The following is a 24333-nucleotide window of genomic DNA, read 5'->3' as shown; positions in this document are numbered from 1 at the left end:
TCATAGCAACTGGAATTTTGACCTAAGAAGTGCTTGGTGTCTTGCTCCATGCGGTTCACTAGCTGCTGAGCTCCATACCGCACAGTCATGGGAGCCTGCGCACAGGCAGGATGGTTGGAACACTGTATCACGTTGCCATGGTGAAACGGTAACTCTCGCACGGTTAGAATTGTACACACAGTGTCGCCTGTTTTAGATGTGTCGCAAGGAACAATGCGCCTGTGACAATCCTGAGCACAGAATGTGAACCTCAGAGCCAGTGTCACTGACAGCACTCGACTGGCACATGCACCTCAGTCTGGGGCAGTTGTCACTCACTGCCGTTACAGAACCAGCACAGCATGTCTTGGAGGGAGTCGTTAACCTGCCGTTCTAGGGATTTATTGTGCATTTTAATGCACTTGGTTATGCTCTGTGGCTGTCTGACTGATTTGTATGTGTCCTTTCACTCTGGGTATCTCGTTAACTCCCTGATGGCATTTCTGATGTATGAAATAGTTGGGCATCTCTCCCAAAAGTGGCTCTTGAATTGGGAAGTAATAGGTTGTTTTTATACATAACTAAATATTTGGAACCTCTTCCAGGGGTTTGCAGATATACCTCTACTCTGCTATAACGCGACCCGATATAACACGGGTTCGCGTATAGTGTGGTAGCAGCGGGACTCTGGCAGCGATTTAAAGGGTCCGGGGATCCGGCTGCTGCGGGGAGCCCTGGGCCCTTTAAATCATCGCTGGAGCCCTGCTGCCACTACCCCGATATAACGAGGTTTCAGTTAGAACGGAGTAGGGATTTTTGGCTCCCCACGACCGCGTTATAGCGGGGTAGAGGTGTACCACCTTTTCTGTGACAAGCAAGGATTTTTCTAGGCCTGGGAAGGCACAGTCCACAGCGCTGGACTCTTCCTGCCCTTTTTTTATGGGGTCCCACAGCAAATAGCTCTGGTAGCAGTTGTCTCTGAACTCACTGTCCATGTCCCTGAGACAGAAGGTGAGAGAAGTTAGAGAAAGAAATGGCCACATCCAGTGTTCTATTCAGCCCAGTGAAAAAATACAATAAATATTCCAAGTGACAGAGCTTCCCTCAGAGTAGGGGCGCCCCTCAACCTGGGGTCATGACCTCCAGCAGCATCACAAAGAAGGCAGGGGATTGTGACCACCCTGCTCTCCCTTCACTGCTGGGTGGGGATGTGATGCAGTAGGGACTCTCTGTGTGGGGAGTGGGAGAGCAGGGGAGGACTTTAGGGGATGGAAGATGCCAGGGCCTGTAACCTGAGCTAGGTAAGGGAGGGGAAAGGTCAACACCTGTCACGGAGTGTGGGGGAGTCCGGCCCTGCACCCCTCTTCCTGGGACCCACAGTGACTCTTAGCCAGCCAGTAAAACAGAAGGTTTATTGGACAACAGGAACACAGGTTACAGCAGGGCTTGCAGGCACAGTCAGGACCCCTCCACCGAGTCCTTCTGGGCTTTCAGGGTGCTTGGATCCTAGCTAGGGTACCCTGAATTCCACCCACACAGCCCCAAGCCCAAACACAAACTGCTTCCCTCCTGCCACTCCCTTCCTTTGTCCTCCTTCCCGGGCAAAGGTGTTGACCTTTCCCCTCCCTTACCTAGCTCAGGTTACAGGCTCTGGCATCGTCCATCCCCTAAAGTCCTCCCCTGCTCTCCCATTCCCCACACAGACAGTACCTACTGCATCACACCTTTGCCCAGGAAGGAGGACAAAGGAAGGGAGTGGCAGGAGGGAAGCAGTTTGTGTTTGGGCTTGGGGCTGTGTGGGTGGAATTCAGGGTATCCTAGCGAGGATCCAAGCACCCTGAAAGCCCAGAAGGACTCGGTGGAGGGGTCCAGACTGTGCCTGCAAGCTCTGCTGTAACCTGTGTTCCTGTTGTCCAATAAACCTTCTGTTTACTGGCTGGCTGAGAGTCACTGTGGGTCCCAGGAAGAGGGGTGCAGGGCCGGACTCCCCCACACTCCGTGACAACTGGTGGCAGCGGTGGGATATACTGCACCCCGTGGACGGTGCTTCCTGCAGTAAGTGACTGGGGAGCAGTAAAACGAAGGGGCGATTAACCCCTGGGAATGTGTGCCCAATGAGAAGGACTTTGCAGTAACAGGGTCCCCCGGGGGATTGCAGCGAGTGGTCCCAGGGGCGAAGGAGTCTACAGCTTGACCCTGGCAGAGAGGTGGTGACCTCACGAAGGGCTGGTGCACTAGGGGTCCCCCTGGAAACTGTGGGGAGCGGCGAGCACCCCGGCCTGTGAGTGGTCAGCAGGAAGATATATGCCAAGCGGCGCAAGTGCGACCTGCTGGAGCTATGCAAGCAGAGGGGGTTGCGCCCAGGGAGGCTCAGGAAGGACCAGCTGATTGCCCAGCTGGAGCAGGGAGACCGCATGAATGAACGGAGCCCTGTCTCTGAGGGAAGCAGCTGGGCAGATGCAGCGCAGGCACCAGTGTCTGTCCCCGCTGGGAGTGGTCAGCCGGCGGACGAGGGCTTCCCGAAACCACCCCCTTCCTAGGCGTAGGAGAAGGGCGGGGAGGAACCCAGTGTATACCGAGGGCACCGTGACACCCCCGGCCAGCAGGGGAGCCTCCCGGCGAAGCTCACCCCCCAGCAGGGGATCCTCCCGGCAACGCTCAGCATCCGTGGAGCGGAGGCGGCTGGAATATGAAAGGGAGCTGAGACGGGAAGAGCTCGAGTTAAAGAGGCAAGAGCTGGAGGAGAAGGCGAAACAGCGTAAACATAAGGAAAACCAGCGCCAGCGTGAGTGGGAGGAGAAGGAGAAACAGCGTAAACATGAGCTGGACCTGGCCCGGCTGAGGAGCAGTGAGGCTCCGGCTGCGGTGAGTGAGGGGGGACCCAAGCCTACAAAGAGCTTTGATAAGCACTTGCTGCCCCAGCGTAAGGAGGGGGAGGACATAGATACCTTCCTGACGGCCTTTGAGAATGCCTGCGAGCTGCACAGGGTTGACCCTGCAGACAGGATCGCAGTTCTCACCCCCTTACTGGACTCCACAGCCGTGGAGGTGTACAGCCGACTGTAAGGGGCGGAGGCAGGGGACTACGAACTGTTCAAACAGGCCCTGCTCCGCAAGTTTGGGCTGACTCCTGAGATGTACCGGAAAAAGTTCCGGAGCCAGCGTAAAACCCGTGAGGTCACATACCTACAACTGGTCAACCGGGCGCAGAGGTATGCCCGCAAGTGGACAGCTGGGGCCCAAACTAAAGAGGACCTGCTTGACCTATTCATACTGGAGCACCTGTACGAGCAGTGCCCGTCCGACCTGAGGCTGTGGTTGATGGACCAGAAGCCGGAGAACCCGGAGCATGCAGGCCAGCTGGCCGACCAATTTGTGGACAGTCGGGCAGGGGATGGCAGGGAGGAGTCTCGAAGGAGCAGGCCTGCCTCAGCGCAGAGAGAGAGTCATCATGGGACCTCCCAAAGGGGGCCTATGGAGAACCCTCCCCAAAAGGGGAACATCCAGCGGCAGGTCCCTCCGACCCACTCAAGGGGACCCACGAGATATGGGCTGCTATCGCTGTGGCCAACGAGGTCACATACGGGCCCAGTGCCCCAAGCTCAGGGACAGACCAAGCAGATCCAACCCGCAGAGGATGGACTGGGTAAAAACCCACTCGGAGAAGGGGCTACCTTCCCAGGAAAGGGGGGCTGGCAACATACCACCTGTGGATGCTCCAGGCTCCGGGTTTTTGGTTTACCGGGTGGGCACGGGGCTGCCCCTCCGGAAAGAGTGCATTGTTTCCCTGGAAGTGGATGGGAGGAAGGTCACTGGGTACTGGGACACGGGCGCAGAGGTGACGCTGGCCTGGCCCGAGGTGGTGGCCTCAGATCGGATGGTGCCCGACACCTACCTGACCCTGATGGGCGTGGGCGGGACCATATTCAAGGTACCCGTGGCAAGAGTACACCTGAAATGGGGGGCCAAGGAGGGCCCCAAGGATGTGGGGGTACACCAATATTTGCCCACTGACGTGTTAATGGGAGGGGACCTTGAGGACTGGCCTAGTAACACCCAGAGTGCCCTGATCGTGACTCGTAGTCAGAGTCGGCAAATGGCACTGCTCCCGACAACGGGGAAGGTACTCGACCTGAGGTGCAGGACCCTAACTCAGGGAGCGGGGAACGCCCAGGGGCACGGTGCAGAGAGGCTGCGGCTTCAGACCCAGCCCGCAAGAGAGAGCCGGTCCCCATCCCTGTCCCAGCTGCTGAGTTCCAGGCTGAGTTGCAGAAAGATCCCTCCTTGCGGAAGCACAGGGACCGGGCTGACCTTAGTGCGGTACAGACCATGAGGAGAGGTTGCAAGGAGAGGTTCCTGTGGGAGAAAGGGTTCCTGTACTGAGAATGGGCTCCCCCAGGGGAAGTAGAGTCATGGGGGATCAGGAGGCAGCTGGTGGTTCCCCAGAAGTTCCATCACAAGCTGTTGTACCTGGCCCATGACATCCCTCTCGCAGGGCACCAGGGAATCTGGCGCACCAGGCAGAGGCTGCTACAGAACTTTTACTGGCCTGGGGTCTTTACCCATGTCTAACAGTACTGCCAATCCTGTGACCCCTGCCAGAGAGTGGGGAAGGCCCAGGACAAGGGGAAAGCGGCTTTGAGGCCTTTACCCATCATAGAAGAACCTTTCCAGAAGGTGGCCATGGACATAGTGGGACCCCTCAGCAAGACGACCCGGTCAGGGAAGAAATACATCCTGGTGGTGGTGGATTTTGCCACTCGCTACCCCGAGGCGGTGGCCTTGTCCTCTATCGAAGCAGACACAGTGGCAGATGCGCTGCTGACAATTTTCAGCCGGGTGGGGTTCCCCAAGGAGGTCTTAATGGACCAGGGGTCCAACTTCATGTCGGCCCTGCTCCGGTCCTTATGGCAGAAATGTGGGGTCCAGCACAACTGGGCCTCAGCGTATCACTCCCAGTCCAACGGGCTGGTAGAAAGGTTCAACGGGACGCTGAAGATGATGTTAAAAACATTTATGAACCAGCACCCGCAAGATTGGGACAAGTACTTACCTCACCTGCTGTTTGCGTACAGGGAGGTACCCCAGGAATCTACCGGGTTTTCACCTTTCGAACTGTTGTATGGAAGGCGGGTGAGGGGGCCCCTAGACCTGATAAGGGACGAATGGGAGGGGAAGGCCGCTCCCGAGGGAGAGTCAGTGGTGGAGTATGTCCTGACCTTCCGGGAAAGACTGGCCGAGCTCATGGGCCTGGCCAGGGAGAATCTGGCCCGAGCCCAGAGGAGGCAGAAGGTCTGGTATGACCGCACGGCACGAGCCCGTGCCTTCGCCACCGGGGATCAGGTGATGGTTCTCATCCCCGTGAGGAGAAACAAACTCCAGGCCGCCTGGGAAGGGCCCTTCAAGGTTATCAAGCAACTGAATGAGGTAAACTATGTGGTGGAGCTGTCAAACCGGGCACATCACCGTCGGGTGTACCATGTGAACATGATGAAACCATACTATGACAGGGGGAATGTGGTGTTGGCCGTGTGTGGACATTGGGAGGGGCAGGGAGATGACCCCTTAGTAGATCTTTTCCCTGGGACAAAAGCTGGTTCCCCCATGGAGGCGATTCCCCTCTCTGATCAACTGACCCCGGGCCAGCACGCTGAGATCAGAGGGGTGCTGCATCTGTACCGACAGCTGTTTTCCAACCAGCCTGGACGCACTAATTTGACTGTCCACCGGGTGGAGACCGGGTCACATCCCCCTATAAGATGCTCCCCTTTTTGGGTCACTGGTAAAACTGCCCAGGATCTTGAAAGAGAGGTCAGGGACATGCTGGCTTTGGGGGTGATCCAGCCGTCTTCCAGCCCTTGGGCCTCGCCAGTGGTGCTAGTTCCCAAGAAGGATGGGTCAATCCGGTTCTGTGTGGACTATCGAAAGCTCAGTGCCATCACCGTATCTGATGCCTACCCTATACCCAGGCCTGATGAGCTCCTAGACAAGCTGGGAGGTGCTCGGTACCTCACCACTATGGATCTTACCAAAGGCTACTGGCAAGTGCCGCTGGACGCAGATGCCAGGCTGAAATCGGCCTTTATCTCCCCTCTGGGGCTCTATGAGTTTCTGACCCTGCCCTTCGGCCTCAAGGGAGCGCCGGCCACCTTCCAGCGCCTGGTAGATCAGCTACTGCGGGGGATGGAGAATTTTGCCGTGGCCTATATTGACGACATCTGCATCTTCAGCCAGACCTGGGAGGACCACATGTCCCAGGTTAAACAAGTCCTAGACCGACTCCGAAAGGCTGGGTTAACAGTAAAGGCTGAGAAGTGCAAGGTGGGGATGGCTGAAGTATCTTACCTGGGCCATCGGGTGGGGAGCGGCTGCCTGAAGCCGGAACCAGCCAAGGTGGAGGTGATCAGAGACTGGCCTGCTCCCCAAACCAAAAAGCAGGCCCAGGCCTTTATTGGGATGGCGGGGTACTATCGAAGGTTCGTGCCCCACTTTAGTGCCATAGCCGGCCCCATCACTGAACTGTGCAAAAAGGGGAAGCCAGACAAGGTGATCTGGACTGAGCAGTGCCAGGAGGCTTTCCGGGCGCTGAAGGAGGCTCTGGTTAGTGGCCCAGTTCTGGCAAACCCAGATTTTGACAAACCCTTTATGGTGTTCACTGATGCCTCAGACATGGGACTGGGGGCAGTGTTAATGCAGGAGGATGAAAAGGGGGAGAGACACCCCATCATGTACCTGAGTAAGAAGCTGCTACCCCGGGAACAAAGCTACGCGGCCATCGCGAAGGAATGCCTGGCCATGGTGTGGGCCCTTAAAAAGCTAGAGCCATATCTCTTTGGGCGACACTTCACCGTGTACAACGACCACTCTCCCCTGACCTGGCTGCACCAGATGAAAGGAGCCAACGCCAAGCTCCTGAGGTGGAGCCTGCTCCTGCAGGACTATGACATGGACGTGGTTCATGTGAAGGGAAGTGCCAACCTGACAGCGGATGCGTTGTCCCGGAGAGGGGGCCCTGAACTTCCCCAGGTCACTGGGCAGAGTGACCCCGCTCAGTTCAGTCTCGAAGGGGGGAGAGATGTGATGCAGTAGGGACTGTCTGTGTGGGGAGTGGGAGAGCAGGGGAGGACTTTAGGGGATGGACGATGCCAGGGCCTGTAACCTGAGCTACATAAGGGAGGGGAAAGGTCAACACCTTTGCCCGGGAAGGAGGACAAAGGAAGGGAGTGGCAGGAGGGAAGCAGTTTGAGTTTGGGCTTGGGGCCGTGTGGGTGGAATTCAGGGTATCCTAGCTAGGATCCAAGCACCCTGAAAGCCCAGAAGGACTCGGTGGAGGGGTCCTGACTGTGCCTGCAAGCTCTGCTGTAACCTGTGTTCCTGTTGTCCAATAAACCTTCTGTTTTACTGGCTGGCTGAGAGTCACTGTGGGTCCCAGGAAGAGGGGTGCAGGGCTGGACTCCCCACACTCCGTGAGAGGGGACTTCTGGCTAGATGCAGGGGGGTGGTTCCCAGGTTACAGTATGGAAAAGAGTGAGAACTACTGACTGACCACTCTACAGTCTAGATCTCACCATCAGGGGAGTCTAACCTCCTGGTCAGTGTCACTGTTATTGATCAGGGAGATGAGAGCATGAAGGCCAGTTTAAAGTATTATTATCTAGGGCTGTTGCATGTGTTACAGGATCTTGAGGCCTTGGCTAAACAACAAGCTGCATTGTTTTAACTAATGGTGTGATTTTTAACTGATTTTAGTTAATCTGAAGCAAACCAATGTGGACACTCTTATTTCAGATTAAATCAGGTATATTTCAGTTTAAGTATTTAAGAATTATTCCACCCTAGCTATGCTAGGCAACCCATGTTGGTCCATCTGCAGTGCCATTTGGCAAAACAGTGACAGTTTGTCCTGTGCCCCCAGGAGTGGGCGTTGAAGGCCCGGATAGTTGGCTACAACGTGTCTTTTAGTTTGCTCTGTGTGAGGAAACACAGCTGCAAAGGTGCTTGACGCTTTGTGTGGGCATTTGCGGAGCCCTGAGCTGAAGCTTACGTTGTGGTGTTGCTCGGAGAGCTGCAGCAAGTGATTATTGGACAGGACAAGAACAGTGGCATGGATCCCCACACACTTCCTATTCCGCTGTGAGATGGACGCTTAGCACAGCAGCCAGCTTAACTCTGCTTTTCTCTCCAGCACCTTCATTTATATTTGCACTAGCTGCTCCTCTCCAGAAGCAGCAAGAAATGATTCCACTGAGGATAATTGTAATTACCCCATTATGTGATCTGCTTCTTTGCTCATGCCTTACAAATGTGTTTTCTATTAAACAGAGTAGCTCTGTCATGCTGCATGACCTATCTGTTAAACTGCAATAGGCATCCAAAAGTGACACCATCATACATTAAAAAAATAATCTAATTACACAACATAACAACGGCTGCACTCCCTATCACTGTCCATAGCCTGGTACATTAGCACTGGCACAAGCCAGTAAATAAAACCTGTTTCTTTCTGAGTATTGCTCTCTGCAATTGGAAGCAGTGTGTAGCACACTCCCTGCTTTCCGCTATTTTTGGTGACAAGCTGTTCCTGGCTGGAGGATTCCAACGCTCATTTTTCTGCACAGAAGCTCTTAGGCTTGGATTTGAGCTATGCACCTGGGCAGGGGAAATGTCTCCTCACATGCTGAGAAAGAAAGTGCAGCAAGTAAGAGGTTAAAAAAATGCTCTGGGCTGCAGCTTTAAAATGTAACATGGAAGGCATCAAACTGAATTTGGTAGGAGGTTCCTTGTCTGGCACGCGCCTTGGCAGCACAGAGCTATCTGATCTCAGAGGCAATCAGACAATCAGGCACTGGCTGGATTGCAGGAAGCTGCCCTCCGGCAGTCAAGTCCTAACTCTGAGAGGGACTCAGATCCCTGACATCTCAGGGACAGTGAGCAGCCAGGCACAGCACAGGAGCACCAGGGGGCAGAGTGGGTGGTGGTGTGTTTCTGGAGATAAATACATTCTTTCCCTAGTTTGGTTTTCCTAGACAGTCAGCTAGGGGGAGTGAAGGATGCAGTTTGGGAGATGAGTGCCGCCAAGGAGGACAGCCGGTGTCAGAAGGCAGTTCGGATTGTCACCGACCTGTGCCGGAAGAAAAGCCTGCCCAGCCTGGATTTGGACACCTGCAGGGGGTTCCTCCTCCTGCCTTCAGACCAGAGCCTGAGTATCTCGGAGCCAGGTACAGTAATCCCTGCCCTGCAGGGCAGAGCTCTTCCCGTAGGTAAGAGAGCTACTGAACACCAAGAGCCAAGGCAGACTGGCATAGGAGGTGACTTCTCCAAAGGAACTGGAGTTGGCACAGACGAGTAGCTAGCAGCACTGATAATCCCCTTGCCAGGAGCTGAGGGGCTGGGTCTCTGTCCAGAATTTATCTCCATCTCTGTGTATATGTTGCCATTGACCCCCATCCCATAGTTCTGCTGTCATGTTTTGTCTGGAAATTCCAAGTAACCTGTTGCAAGTTGGAAGTTCTGGAGCTAGCAGCTGCAAGGACAGCTAGAGTGGGACTTGAGAGGGAGGGGATGTTACGAATGCAAATAACAGTGGGACAATCCTGCTGCAGAGAAGTCTTGTCTGTTAAAGTTTCTGTGAAAGTCCCATGTTGTACTGACAGGTTAGATACCTGTAGTAAACACAGCAGTGGTTTCAATGACCAGAGTAGCCTGAAGTGTTTGTCCATATCTCCATTTAAGGACAGAAAGGGCTTGAATCAATTTGTTTAACTAATAAGGCGTTTAATAGACTTTTCTGTATCTGTTTGCTAGCAAAAGCAAATCAGTTGTAGTTTCACATCTGTCCCCAGTTCTTCCTTGCCAGCCGGCTAACACTAGAGGGACACACGGGCATTTCAGAGACTAACTGAGTTTGGGTGCTGCAGCAGCAAAGGGGTATTTCACTCTTTAAGAGAGGTAAATTTCCTGCATCTCTCTGCCTATCAGCTGGTTATTCCAGGGGCTTCTAGATTAAATGAATCCTTGCACCCTACCTCCGCAGATGGGGCAGATCAACCAGGCAATCTCTTTTAAGGTTATAATGCCATATTTTAGCACTGTCCTTTTTTGGAATGCGGCAGGTTGCCCACAAAGTGCAGAATCTGTATTCAGCAATATCTGTCAGCTGCTGAGAGTCTTTTAACATCTTTAAAGATAACGTTCTGCCATCACCAGTACTCAGCCTGCGCAGATTGTGTTAGGCAGTTCTCACAGACCTCTTAGGCCAGATTCATTCAGTCCAGTGGCTGATCCCTGGGAGGGGTAAGTATTTTGCTACATTGTTTCTTGTTCTTTTAAACAATTCATCTTATTTAAAAGCATCACTATTGTTATTATTTAACAGTTACATGGTGGTGGTGCCTGGGTCCCCATTGCATCCCAGAGCATCTCAAATCCTGCCAGCCTTGCAGGCTGGTCCTGGTGCTGTGCTCAGAACAGGCTGGCAGGGCAGTCATTGTAGCCTTTGTAACGGAGCCTTTTGTGTTCAACACAACCCGTGCAAGGCACCAGCGTACATGGCAGTGGAGAGTCGCGTGCTATCGCCTGTCTCCCGCTTTGCGTGGGTTCACGGTGCATGCCATGTGCAATAGCTCTGCCAGATATCATATCTGTCTACATCTTTCTGCTGCCCACAGCACTACACTGTTAGCATGCCAGTTGGAACTGATGTCTCTATTTCACTACTCCTTATTGGAGTTTCTGTGTATTTGTAGAGCATAGTATTAGGGATTGTTGGCTTAAAACAAGCCCAAGGCTAAACCTGCACTGAAGGGGTGAAGTGAGTCTGTTAGGAGGTGGACAGGGTAACATTTCCCTAGTTTTGGCCAAAGTGGAATTCCTGGAGTCTCACCCAGCCCGTGACACTTGTGGTGTCTCCAAGCAGAGCGGCACTGGGAAGTCCTAGAGAATGCTATTCCCACAAGCATTTCCACACCCAGGAGCCCTGGTTCAGAGACTGTTAGCGTGTGGACAGTTCTCTAACTCCACTTGGCACTTGGGATCCTTTGAGATTAGCCCAGCATTAATTTTCTCAATTTGAGCTGCAGAGTCTGAGGACTGATACTGGTCTCTGCCAAGAGAGGGCCTGTATCTCCCTGCTGGAGCAGGGCAGCATAGAGCTAATGGATCCTTCTGCCCCAGGCAAGGTAACACATCTGTGTCCACAGGGCAGTGCAATGAGTGGGCTTAGGGCTCTCGGAATTGGCTCTCAACAGTAGGAGATGCTGGGGTGGGTGTGTACAGAAGAAGGGAACCCTGCAGAGGCTGCAGGAGGATGGTGCCACCACCTTCCACTCAGCTGCTCCTCCTCCACTTCCTACTGCAGTCAGCACCCTCCCCATGTGCATAGGAGCAGAGTTTGTGCTGGCTCTGTGCCCTGCACTGGGCTGATCCTATCTGCGCATCTTAAGCAAGGCAGCCGTGCTGCATTGGAGTCTCTATCCATTAAGTGTGTGTCTATCTGTCGGTCGACCTACTGTTGTTTTGGGCTACGTACCTGTATGTTAATTCTAGTCACTAATGTTACAGTGGCACATAGCTACCTAGTGTTTATCCATCAGCCATTTAAAACCCTATTGGTCCACACACACACAGGGAGAACTGCAGGCAGTTTTTCCTTGCTGTGGCCTGTCCCATTTTAACCATTCGCAGCATTATACCCTTTGAGGGTTCAGAACTCTGTCGGATAATCACTGCAGTGTTCCTAGCTCAGAGTGGAGCTACATCCTGTATGTGAACCTGGCTATGGGAGAGGATCATGCTGAGCAGATTGAAACATAAGCAGAGGGCATGTCAATAGCTGATTCCACTGCTCTGCTTGCTGGTCCCTGTGTGGGGCAAGCCAGGGCCATGTGTATGCCTACACAGCACTCAGCACACTGATCAGTGCCCAGCTCAGCTGGTAGTGCTAATTCTAGAATGTCTGACTGCAGAACTTCTCTAGCCCAGTAAACGAGCATATTTGCATATTGAACTGAGTACAAGCAGCTGCAATCTGTCTGGGGCCTTCACTTTGATAAGAAACTTCTCCCAACTACTATTATTTATTATTTGTGGTATGCCTCAGTGCCTCTCTGAACTGTCATAGTTGCCTGCTACGCATTTTGCGTTAGAGACGTTTGCTAAGCAAATGTGTTGGCAGCCACCTGGAATATTGGCTCAGATCTGGTCACATCTCCTGCATGAGGATGGAGCACAAGGCAAAAGGGTCCAGAGGTGGGCAATGAAAATGCTGTGTGCAGGGACAGTGCTGTATGAGGAGATGCTGAAAGAAGAGATTGTGCAGGTCAGAAGGAAGATGAATGGGGGGCCATTAGTGAGGTGTTTACACCAAGGAATGGTGTAGAGGAGGTAAACTGGGCCCTTCTGTTTACTCTCTCTCATTATGCAAGGACAAGGAACACTCAGTGAAAAGATAACATTTGCTGGAATGACGTATGTTTTTACACAATATTTAACATTCTCCTGTGGAACTCCCCACTGCAAGGTGTCACTGAAGCCAAGGGTTTGGGAAGATTAAAAATGGATTAGACATTTATATGGGTAATGAGAAAATCCAGTTCCATTAGAGAGGATCAAATGTTTATAGGGGATATTAACCTTCCTGATTCGAGGCACTAACTGACGAGGGGTTAGGGACATGCTGCCGCATAATAGGCTATTCCATTAGGGGTGCTGGCTGCTGTTGGAGGGAGGATACTGAGCTAACTGGATGCCTGGTTGGACTTTTGGGTTCTAGATGCTCTTGTTTACGTGTTGCACTTGGAACACACAGCCCCTCTCCAGTGTACGCCCCATGAACTTAGATATTTAGCCCATCACTGACTTGGGGAATGGTAGTTCTGCTTATTCTGCACCACATAGGGTGACCAGATGACAAAGGTGAAATATCAGAATGTGGGGGGAGCGCAAAAAAAAAATAGCTGCCAGAAGGCCCCCCCCTCCGCACCAGCTCACCTTGTCTCCACCTCCCCCTGTAGGGGAAGGTGCCCAGCTGGTGCAATCCCGCCCACTCAGACAGCAGCATTTCAGGAAGGCGGCAGCTATGCCCTGCAGCACAGAGCACCTGGGATTAGGAAGTGAGCGGCTGGGGCATGCTCACCCTGCAGCCACTGTGACCCCACCGAGTTGCCCTGCGCGTGGGACGAGTCTGTCCCCAGGTACAAGAACGGCCTGTAGCGCCAACCCACCCGTGGCCCGTCCCTGCGCTGCGGCCCCGGGGGGTTCAGGGCAGGGCACATGGTACGCGCAACAGCTGGGCAAAGGGGCCGGGGGACACGGGAGCCCTCAAGGAACGGGGGCTGCCAGCCACCCTAGAGGAGGGGGCCGGTGGGCGGCAGCTCTGCCCCTCAGGTGTGGGGTCTGGACGCGGCACTGGCGGCTGTGACGAACTGGGAATGTTCCTAATGTTTGCTCTGAATACTGTGTTGGTGCCTCAGTGTCCCCATGGCAGTTCTTAAGTATCTGGCAGAGCAAAGGGCCAGTGCACCTAAATGCCTGACACTCTGTCTCCTAGCAACTGATGGCCTGGGCCCCTCCCCTGCAAAGGTGCCAGCTGAAGGTGTTGGAGACAAAGGGATCAGGTGACCTCCTGGCCCGGGAAAGGGGCTGAGGAGAGAGGAGGGGCTGGGAGGGGTTGTTAGTCTGGAGCTGGCTGGGGTTAAGGGTGGAGGGCAGACCTGGGGGTTTGGCTCACTGCCCCCCCAGAATGGACCCAGCCGAGGGGTCCGGTTCGCTGTATCTACAAGCTCTGTTTTAGACCCTGTTCCTGTCATCGAATAAACCTCTGTTTTACCGGCTGGCTAAGAGTCACGTCTGACTGCAAAGTGGGGGTGCAGGACCCGGTGGCTTCCCCAGGACCCCGCTGGGGTGGACTCGCTGTGGGAAGCGCACGGAGGGGCAGAGGATGCTGAATGCTCCAAGGAGAGACCCAGGAGGTGAAGCTGTGTGAGCTTCTTGCCCTGAACAAGTCTGCTCCAAGGGAGAGGAGGCTCCCCAAAGTCCTGACTGGCTTGGTGGGGAGCAGTTCCAGAGCATCGCCCGGTGACTCCGTGACAGCGGCCCTGCCAGGAGCCCCATGGCCTCTCCCACCTTCACGCGGCTCAGGACACTGGACGAACAAGCAATTTTGTCCTCCCCAAATCCCCTCCCACCCCCTCTCTCCAGCGCTTGCACTGCCATACAGCTGATCAGCGCAAGCCTGGGAGGGAGGAGGAATGCGGTGTGCTTGGGGAAGAGGTGGGGCCAGGACGGGGATTTGGGGAGGGGTCCAATGGGGCAGTGAGGGGGTGAGGATGGGGCGGGGCCAGGGCAGGGATTTGGGGAGAGATTCAAAGGGAGAAGGAGGGGGCAGAGTAGGGGCATGGGGGGGTGGGACGCGAGGCCCTCTGGGCTCCACCTGTGCACCGGAGCGAGGGCAAAATTGCTTGTTTGTCCAGTGTCCTGACCGAACATCGGTCGGGACGCGGGACAAACAAGCAAATATCGGGACAGTCCCGATAAAATCAGGATGTCTGGTCACCCTAGCACTACATAGGGTCATCCAGCACCAAACAGACTGAGCCAGACAATCTTGTGTGAAGAGTCAGATCCAAGCCCCAAGCAAAAACCTGCAGTTTGTATGGTAAAGACGATAAAGCCTTGAGTATAATTATAACGGTTGATGCAGTAAAGGAAAGGCAGCAGCTGTAGGACTTTTCTTTTGCATTACCTGTTGCCACCGAGGCAAGACTGACTCTTTCTCTAATCACAACGTCTCTGGAGCCATTTCTCTATCAGAGTGTGATAGTTTGGGTCAATCTGTTAACCAGGGAATAAATCAAGCAGTGTGTGCAGTTTATGGATCTGTTTATCTATCAGACTTTGATTTGCTGAGTGCCCATCACCGATGTTTAACTGCAGTCTGCACCTTTTGCGTAGACTCGAGAAAGAAAACTAAACTAACGCTAGAAGGCTAGGAGGCATGGCTGTTCTGCATAGTTGCTCCTGTTTGTCACCAGACCTGTAGGAAACAGTGGATTTTGGGATGGGCTTTCATAAGCCAATGGAGAGCAGTGTGTGCTGGACAAAACTGCAGTTACACAGCAAATGGCCAGCCTATACTAACCCTGTTCAACGGCCGCTGGTTGCCCTGGTCAGTGTCTAAAACTGTGAAGGCATAAACCTTTGCCAAACAGCTCATGAGCTGGAATAAAATCGAGGATAAGCTGAGCAGGTTTTTATGCAGGTATCCTTTGCTAAAGTGCTTTGGGGGGTGTGCAAAAGGTGCTACAGTATATAAAAGCAGACGTTGTTCCATTGTATGCACTTAGGGTTATATATCAGCTATTTCTCCCCTAGCCAAAGTGCACAGGTAAATGCTGCTGCAGCGTGTTCCCAGTCTATTCTGCAGTGTTGTTTACACAGCAAAGACGTGCTGCAGGCTCAGGCTGGTTAATACTGCAAACAGATCATGAAGTCAGCTAGAAAAATCAGGGAACTGAATGGGAATTTAGCAGGGGAGAGCATCACTTTGCTTTGCCTGCCTCAAATCCCCCCTGCAGCTCCATCTGGAAATCCTGCTTCCCTTCAAGTCTGAAGCTGTTGTGCAGTGGTGCTGTGAGCTGTTAAACAGCTTATTTTGCTCCACCCCAGGGGTAGCTGCATTTAATGCTGGCAGAAGTGAACTCTGAAATATCAGTTCATCTTTATCATGACACTTGGATACTGCAGTAATAGGCACCTTAGCTGATGGATAGATGGGTTACCTATCTCACTGTGGCAGTGTGAGGCTCAAAGTTAGCAGAGCACTTTTTGATACTGGGGAACAGGCCCCAGAGAAGTGCAGAATATCGATTGTTGTTTGTTTGTGTGGCTCTGGAGTCAGGATTGATGCCCGTTGTGCTGAGTGCTGGACAGGCGTGCAGTGAGAGAGAGTCCCCATACTGAAAAGCGTCCTGAGAATTGTGCCCTCTCCACAAGACTGGAAGTGACAATGTTTAATAGAAACAGAAGAGCAAATGCAGTGTGGCGGGGTTTTACTTCTGCCCATCGTCACACTGGCTGAGCTGGGGATCTGGGAAGCCATAATAGGTCTGTCAGCTAAGACATCAACTCTCCAGGTTCTGCCATACTGATGCCTGAAGTGCCCTTTATTATTATTGTTTGTTTGTATTAGTCGTGTCTAGGAGTCGTGCTTCTCCAGAGCTGGCTGGAAGTTCCCTGCCAGTAAGAAGGCAGGAGAGCTAAGCCCGGGGTGCATTTCTCATCAGGTGAGTGGCTGTAGGCTAAAGCTTCCTCATACCTGCCTTGGAGTGCAGCTTTCCATGGGGAAGGGTGTCTCATTCCTAGCCCGCTTCTTCTGTGCCGCAGCGAAATGGACTGTCCAGCTGAGAGAAAGGGAGGTTCTAGGGGCTCTTTGCTGCAGGCGGGGGTGCCTTATATTGTAGAAGCACAATGCCCCGCCTTCCTTTGGGCTGGTGTCTCGCAGTGTCGTGAGCTCTGACCAATCAGCACTCACTCCCACTGTGACATTGCTCCCTGAAGTGCCCTCCTGCAGGGGGCCATGCGCACAAGCAGGATGGCCCTGGGGTGAGGCGGATTTGGAGGCTGTTCTGTGGGCACCTGTGTCAATACAGTATCTCACACTCAGGCTGTTCCCATCAGCGGCTCCAACGTGCTTCTAGTCAGATTCCCCGTGACATGGCTGGTGTGAAGTGTGACATGCCGCTCACCACACATGCAAAGCCCATCACAGGAGAGCAGATGTGCCATGCAGCAGGCAGGCCACGTAGCTCTCCACAAAGCCTGTCAATGGCCAGCTGAACTGCAGCCAGACATGAGCGTGTGAGACTGGGGGTACATTTCACCCAGGGGGGCACTTGCCTTCCCCCCCCCAAGCCTCCTCCGGGAACTGCTCTGCCAGGGTTTGTCTGCAGAGGACATGCACCCTTGGTTTGCTTGGCCTTTAGGTGCCCTCTCATGCTTTGTGTGACAGAGCCCAGGGGCCGGCTAGCCTCTCTACGCTGTCCCTCCAGCTTTATGCTGCTTTCATGCCATTCACCCCAGGGAGTGACAGAGCTCTGCTGGCATTAGACTGGAGAAATGCAGCTGGGACTGGGCCCCAGGTTTTTTACCTAGAGGGCATGCTGTGAGCCCCCTGGGGTCCCACTACTGGGGACGGGGGTATGCGTGGGGGCGCATGTAGTTCGTGATGCTGTGGCTCCATTGTGTAGCCTGATCCCATGACATGTTTGAGGTGTGTTGGCTTGTGTCAAGAGCAGGCAGTGTTGGGTGCTGTTACATTAAATTGAAATCCCCCTCTGTAAGCTACACCCTCTGTTTGCCTTTCACAGTGTCACAACCAGAGCTGAAAAGACCTGCCTGTGCCACACCAGTGCCACCCACCCCAGACATCTAGGATCGCTCAGTCGCCTGCTTTCTTGCCAGTAAAAGCAGCTGTGCGCTGGTGTCTGATGCATTTGGTGCAGCAGCTCCCACAGCAACCTGGGGACACTGGTTGGTTAGAATACCAGCTGCTGAATGTAGATTGCGTACCTGCCCCGAGGCAGCTAACGAGCCCCTCCTGGGGGGTTAGTGTGTGCAGAAATGGCCCTGCCACAATGCAGTCTGAGCAGTGCTCCAGAATTGGTCTGTGGGAAATCAGGGTTCCTTGCCCTCTCATTGCTCTCAGCAGCTGAGCAAGCTGCTCTTGGACTGAAAGGTAGATTCTGTGCTGACAATAAGTTTTTATTGATTTATGGTTTATTACTACATCTCTTTTTGCAACCTAGACGCATCGCATGATGCTGTAATTGCGACAATGAACTGCATTGTCGCAACTACAGCATAGTGGGCCTGATCCTGTGTGGTGCTGCACACCTGCAGTTTAGCATCTTTCAGGAGCTCTGCAGTGCCCTGAGGTGCTGCGCCTTAGTGGCACAGACTCAGGTTGTAAAACCCCAGTTGTTATATCTGTCTGTCTCTTAGTCACTGTGGACAATACCACCATCCTGCCTGGTGTTCAGGCCTGTAACCTGGGCAGCATCTTCCACTCAGATCTCTCTGGATCCTCACCTCCAGGTTATGTCTAAATCTTGCTGATTCTTCCTGCATAGACACAGCCTTTCCTATCCACCCTCCTAGCCAGAAGTCTTGTCATCATCTTGAGTACTACAACATCCTCTTCTCTGGCCTTGACAAATGTGCCCTGACACCTTTCCTAACCATCAGAATGCTGCTGCAAAGGCCATTTTCCTAGCCTGTCACTTTGGCCACATCACCCTTCTCTTGTTATCCGTCCACTGGCTCCTCCTTCTCTGTCACATCGCTGCTGTCTTCCCTTGCGAGGCTTTTCACTGCCTATTCCCACCCTACTGATCTCTCCAGACCTGGGCTGCCACCTCCTACCATGTTGGCAGCCTCCGTCACCCACCTGTTCAATAACATTCAAGTAAGCACCTTTGTGCTTTCTCTCATGCTGTCCCCCACCGGCTCCCATAAACACCAGCAAAACTAAGGAATTCCTTCAAAGCACCCCTTAAAACTCTCTTTGGAGTGAAGCATTGATACCACTGCCTGTCATGCTGACTAATACTGTGTCCCTGATCCGTTGTGCTCCCCCATCAGGCTGTGGCTTGTTTGATACTTAGATTGTTTTGTTCAGTGTTTGTATAGCACTGAGCACAACTGGGGCCTGCTCCATAGCTGGGCTCCAGGACACCACAGTAACACAAATAATAACAACAACTCTACTTCTCTGTCAGCATTTCTCAAGGGCCAGGGCTCTGGTACTCAGAGGGGAGAATCACAGTGAGCTCTCTCCAAAAGAAACCCCAACTCCTTCCTTTAGTGTATCTCTCCTGTCCGGTGCCTGGAGGCAGCAGGTCTGACCTGAGGGAAGAGCAGAATTCAGCTAGTAGTCTGACCAATGTGTTTGAAATTTCCCAGTCTGTGAAGTTGGTGGGTGCTGACTTGGGTCTTTTTGCTTGGTGGCTGACACTCTGGAGGTTCCACTGGCTTTATTGCCTGAAGACAAAAAATTCCTTCTGTAAAATGAGCAGAAGCCCTTGGGGGAGAAGAGCACAGGAATCAGTATAGAGTCAAAAGTGCAAAGTGAAATCCAGTGATTGATCACACAGACACCCCCAGCAGTGGCCAAAGACAAATGCCCTGGAGTTGTGGGGTAGATCCAAGTGCCCAGGTTCTGGGCCACTGCTTAGAGATACTGCAGCATTGTGTGACATCTGAGAGACTGGGCAAAAGCCAGTGTGTGAGAAAGTGTGTGTGTGGGGGGGGGGGGGGAGTCAGTAGGGTCTTGGGAAGCAGGAATCTGCAGTGGCAGGTTCCCAGTTCATTTAACTGAACCATCCATCAGAAGGAAAAGACCTAGTTAGGTCACAGCCATCCTACCCGTCCCAGGGGCCAGTGGAGAATTCAGAGTCCTCATTGTCAGCTGTACAACATGTTATTTTTTTGTAGCATGAAAACGAGCTCCTCTGGCTGGCCGCAGACAACGAGTTTCCTTCAGAGTCTGACAGAAATCAGCTGGTCTGCAGAATTAGGCTGCCCCTCGGGGCTGAATTAAGTTACTGACTCACTCCTAATGTCCTGGGGGAGCAAGGCCCAGAGGCCTGGGGCATTCTGGCAGCAGGGCCATCCACTGGAAGGCAGGGTAATCAATTAGTCATGGGCAGACAATCTGAATGGATGTGGTGGGTCAGAAGGGGTGTGAGAGACAAGCGAGGTATTGAGAGCGTCAGTCCAAGGCAGGATGAGAATTATAAAATGGATCCAATACTGGACAGAGACTCAGTGGAATAAAATGGGAAATAGGTACTATGCTAGTGACTTAGAGGCTGGCAGGAGGGTGTTCCTGTGGGAAAAACATTGTCTGGTGGTTAGAGAGCTGAGACTCCTGGGTTCTGTGTCAGGCTGTGAGAGGGAATCTGGTGTAATAGTTAGAGAAGCTGGCTGGGAACCAGGACTCTGGGCTGTGGTCCCAGCTGTGGCACTGAGGCAGGGTGTGACCCTGTGTAAACCAATTAGCTGCTCTTTTGCCTCAGTTTACACATATGTTAAATGCATCCCTCCTCTTGGGGCAGCACTGCAGCTTAAGGACTGAATGATTGCAAGGTGCTGTTGAGATGTTCCCAGTTAAGTCCCCACCACAAGTGCTGGGTGCTAGTCTCAGTAAAGCACACAGAACTTGCCTCAAAACTCACTTCTTCCATGCACCCACTCCCGCTGACTCACTGCCGTTAAAATGCTTCCCCACTCCCTGGGATACCAGTGTGGAGAGAGGAGGAAGGAAATGGCAGGCTGGGCAAACTGTAAAAACAAGGAAAACAGAAGGCCCTAGGCTAAGCTCCCAGTTCCTGGCACATGTCATCTGTCCATGTAGGCCTGGTTCTGTTTACCTGTAGCCCTGTGTGTAGTCCTCGGGGGTGCCCCGTGCAAGCTCCATGGCAGGCAGCAGGCCTTGGACAGTGGGGAACACCCTGTTGGCACTTAACAGACGCTCATAAACAGTAACTATTATAAACACTCGCACGTGAATGTCTCTGCTCTGTGGCTGGTCCCTGCATATAGACGTGCGAGTGCGTCTTCATGCACTACAGCTCTCCGCATTGCATAGATTTTGCTGGGCACAGACGTTGCTTGGCTTTTTCCATGGAAAATTTGCCTTTGAAATTTGTTGGGAAAAAAATTCCGCTTGAGATGGTTCACGTGGCAGGGAGACCTGATGGGAAAGCTGCATAGAATTGTGACGTCACTCCTTGCTGACGTTGTGCAGCTACAAGCAGCAGCTCTGAATGTGCAGATGTGTGAATTAAATTAGTGCGCTGGGCATAATGGATTCATTCGAATCATCGTTAAAAATGTATTTTAAACAAAGACATTAATACAGTAGCATGCCATGCCATGCCATGCGAGTCCTAATCCTCCGAAGCAAAGATATTCCTTGCTTACACTTCCACCGCCAGTGGCCACGCAGGTGAGGAGGAGCGTGCAGGGGCAAAGAACAGACAGGGGAGACACAGGGACAGACACCTACTTTAGCTACACATTGTGTAACACGCTTGTAAGAACGTATGTTGCATTCCCCTTTAGTGGCTGGTCCACATATAGAATAAGAGCCTACTGCTAGCTGATGGAGTTATTCCTTTAGTTCAAATAATAGAGGACTCTCTTTTGATGTTGAAGGTTCCAGGTTCAAATGTAGGGTGTATAACATTTGCAGGTTACATCTTTAATCAAACGATATTAAAAGAATATTAAACCTACAAAACCAGAGACATGCAGATAGAGACAATAATTGAATCATCTATTCACACGTGAATGTTTGTATTTGTATGTGTACCTATATATGTAGCTATATTTGTGTAGTGTGTTTGCACATGTAAATAACATGCACACACAGAGCCTTGTGGCGTGCGTGTGTTGGTAACATCCCTCGGCACAGATGTGGGTTTAGGTTTAGTTGATTGTTGTTGGTTGAATCACTCCTGAAGCTGTACAGTGAGACTGATCATTTTTGTAGACTTTTTTGTGTACCTCGGAGCCTATTCCAGTACAGCTGCAGTAGCCTCATACATAGTCAGGAATCAGAATCTAAAACTCCATAGAAACAGCCAGCCAGATCTCTGCCACTGTTAATTGTATGTGTGGAGTGGGCTGCGGAAGGTGGCGAGGAACTGGGCTCAGGAACAGAAGCCTGGTTGGTAAGTCCATACTTCCAAAGTTGCTTTCTTAATTTTGGTTGCCTTTCTAAATGTAATGCTAACCCTTCCTCTGCATTAGCACAGTTTGCCTCAGCGATTTTGTTTCTGAAACATTTTCTTTTGCTTTCAGATGTTTTGCCTAGATTGTGTTGAGACCAAGCATGTGCTTTTAACTACTTCAAATCAGAGCAAATCCTTTCTATCCTCTTCTCCATTGTTGGGCAAAATGAAACCGGGAAGCTAGTGATTTTCTGTTGCAGATGTTTGTTTGTGCTTGACATCTTTTGCTTGTTAAACTAGTCTCAGTGTAGTATGCTGCACTTTCATGCTGGCTCTGCACACATTCCAACATGTGTGTATGTATCAGTGAGAGATACATAAACATCAACAAAACCAGGGGTAGATTTCATTGCCTGCCACAATTCTTCATTTAACTTTATAGCTTAACCCCTACTTGCTTTTTTAGCCTTGCTCATTTTCTCACTGTTCACATATTTGGTGGAACTGAATCTTTTCCCTGAGAAACCCTTGTTTTCTTCTTACATTTGTTGGCAGCTTTCCTTGTCCAGTTTGATATTTTCCCTCTTCCTTCTTGTCAGAGGCAATGACTGGTGCTCTTTCTACCTGGGAATTGTGTAAACACAAGACTTGCCTGCAATAGATGTCATCATTTCACTTTGATGAACTCACTAATCTAATAGTCACTACTAATGAATATCAGTTGTTCAGGAGGAGATATGAATCCGCTCGGCACCATGCAGTGTCTTTAATTAGACTTACACTTTGCAAAATGGCATCAGAGTGGGGCTGAGGAGGGGGGAGATTTGGAGCTGTTGTGAATGAAATTGTAGACAGGGGATGCAAAGAGGAAGTTACTCTCTGAGGAGTGCTAAGCATTTGGAAGCTGTGGATGCTAATTAGGGCCACCTTGAAATTTAGTTCAATTTGTTATAGTACAGTATGCTAGTGTTTGACAACATATGAGGAAACTGTGCAGCGAAGACTACAGGCAGGTTGCCAGGAACTCAGTTCTTTACATACCCACCGGAAACATCATTAGGACAGAAAATCTAGGTCCTGTCTGAGTAGTAATTGCATAGAAATTCCAGTGTCCTGATGCCTTCTGTACTGTAAATCATCGTTCTGATTTTCCATCCATGTTTGCAGCTGATGCAAGGAAATGTATTTACTATTGAAACACAGTCTTAGGTCAACACCTCCAAATCCCACTTGAATGCACCTTTCTATGTGCAGTGTAGTTTGTCTGTCGGCTGTGGGCAAGCATCTGCCCGAGAATCATCTGGCCGAAGTGCTCAATCTGGTCTCTGGTTAAAAGGTTTATTTTGCTGGGATGTTACAGTGCATGGCACAGAGCCACACAGCTAATTAGAAAATGCAAAGGAAGCTTAGCATCTGCCTATAAATCTCCAGGATCAGACGGTCCTGCCTGCATGAGCTGCTGCTGTGTAGTACATTCTAGGGGTTAAAGAGCTCCGCCTTTGCTACAAGCTAATAAAAACAACAGCAGCATCTAACAACAGGAGCCAGCTGTGCAGAGCAGGAGTGGAGAGTTCCCGATCCCTCAGCTGAGCCTGAAGTCAGCTCCTGAGCCTCTCTACCAAAGAGAGATGGTTTCCATAATTGCTGCTGGGTGATGCTGGGTGTCCAGAGCAGGGAGCTGGGGTCAGGAGAAGCCCTGGCCCTTGCACAGAGTTCGGCTGGGGTATCCTTCCCTGCAGCCTGCAAAGAGGCTTTGTCAGTCACATGCTGGGGTGAGTCTTAGCGTAATCCACACAGCTCCTGGGCGGGGTGTTCTGTCCCATCTAGTGACACCACGACCACTTAGAGAGAGACAAAATGAGTCTGCTCTATAGCCTTAGCTAAGAGCCGGTTGGCTTTTAGCTCATGCAGTCGAGGCTCATACACTAAGCTCCAGAGGTCCCTGGTTCAATCCCGCCTGCTGATGACTGGGGTCTGTTGGCGTTACATTAGCACACAGCCACAGCTAGTGCCGTTAGGGAGTCAGGTCTGATAATCAAGAGTGGGACTTCAGTGGTGACCTAAATCCACCTGGAGCCAAACTGCCCCACGCCAGGGGAGGCACTGAGAGCAGAAACAGCCACTTGTACTTTGGAGCTTTGCCAAGAGAGGGCACTCTTAGCACGTACTTCCAGCTTTGCCCGTCTCAGAGGGGAGGCTTGAGCAGGCTGCCTCTCGGCTCAGCAGCAGGGCAGAACAGTTCAGGTGACATGTATTGCCCTCCCAATGTGCTGTTCTGTCCAAGCCAGAGCATTTAGCAGAGTGGCAGTGGTTTTGAACTACCTTTCAATGGGAAGATTTCTAAGGTCCTGGGCTCTGGTCACTTCTGGGGGGAGAGAGAGAAAAACTCTGCTTCCCACAAACTTGTGAGGTTTTGAAATCTTTCCATTCCAATGTGGAACAAAAGCAAAATCTTTTGAGCATTTTTACAGAACAGGCACTTTTGGATCCACACGGTCAGATCTATCTATCTATCTATCTATCTATCTATCTACCGAGACCGTGTGGATCGGATCCAAAAGTGCTCATCCTGCAAAAATGCTCGAAAGGTTTTGTTTTTGTTCCACATTGGAATGCAAAGAGA

At 51.9% G+C, this 24333-nt stretch overlaps 1 protein-coding gene across 1 annotated transcript in view; it reads left to right on the top strand.

The window, feature by feature from the left end:
• The first annotated feature begins 8592 nt into the window (after positions 1-8592).
• SYT6 (synaptotagmin 6) overlaps positions 8593-24333 on the top strand; it is an 83014-nt gene continuing 67273 nt past the window's right edge. Inside the window, exons 1-2 of the mRNA XM_030561773.1 lie at positions 8593-8677; positions 9006-9197. Of these exons, the coding sequence (XP_030417633.1) occupies positions 8623-8677; positions 9006-9197 (247 nt within the window). The 5' untranslated portion in view covers positions 8593-8622. The remainder of the gene's footprint in view (positions 8678-9005; positions 9198-24333) is intronic.

Source organism: Gopherus evgoodei, chromosome 4, assembly GCF_007399415.2.
Source record: "Gopherus evgoodei ecotype Sinaloan lineage chromosome 4, rGopEvg1_v1.p, whole genome shotgun sequence".
Lineage (NCBI taxonomy): Eukaryota > Metazoa > Chordata > Testudines > Testudinidae > Gopherus > Gopherus evgoodei.
The sequence above is the reverse complement of the archived record's forward strand: the minus strand, read 5'-3'. Positions and strand labels throughout refer to the sequence as shown.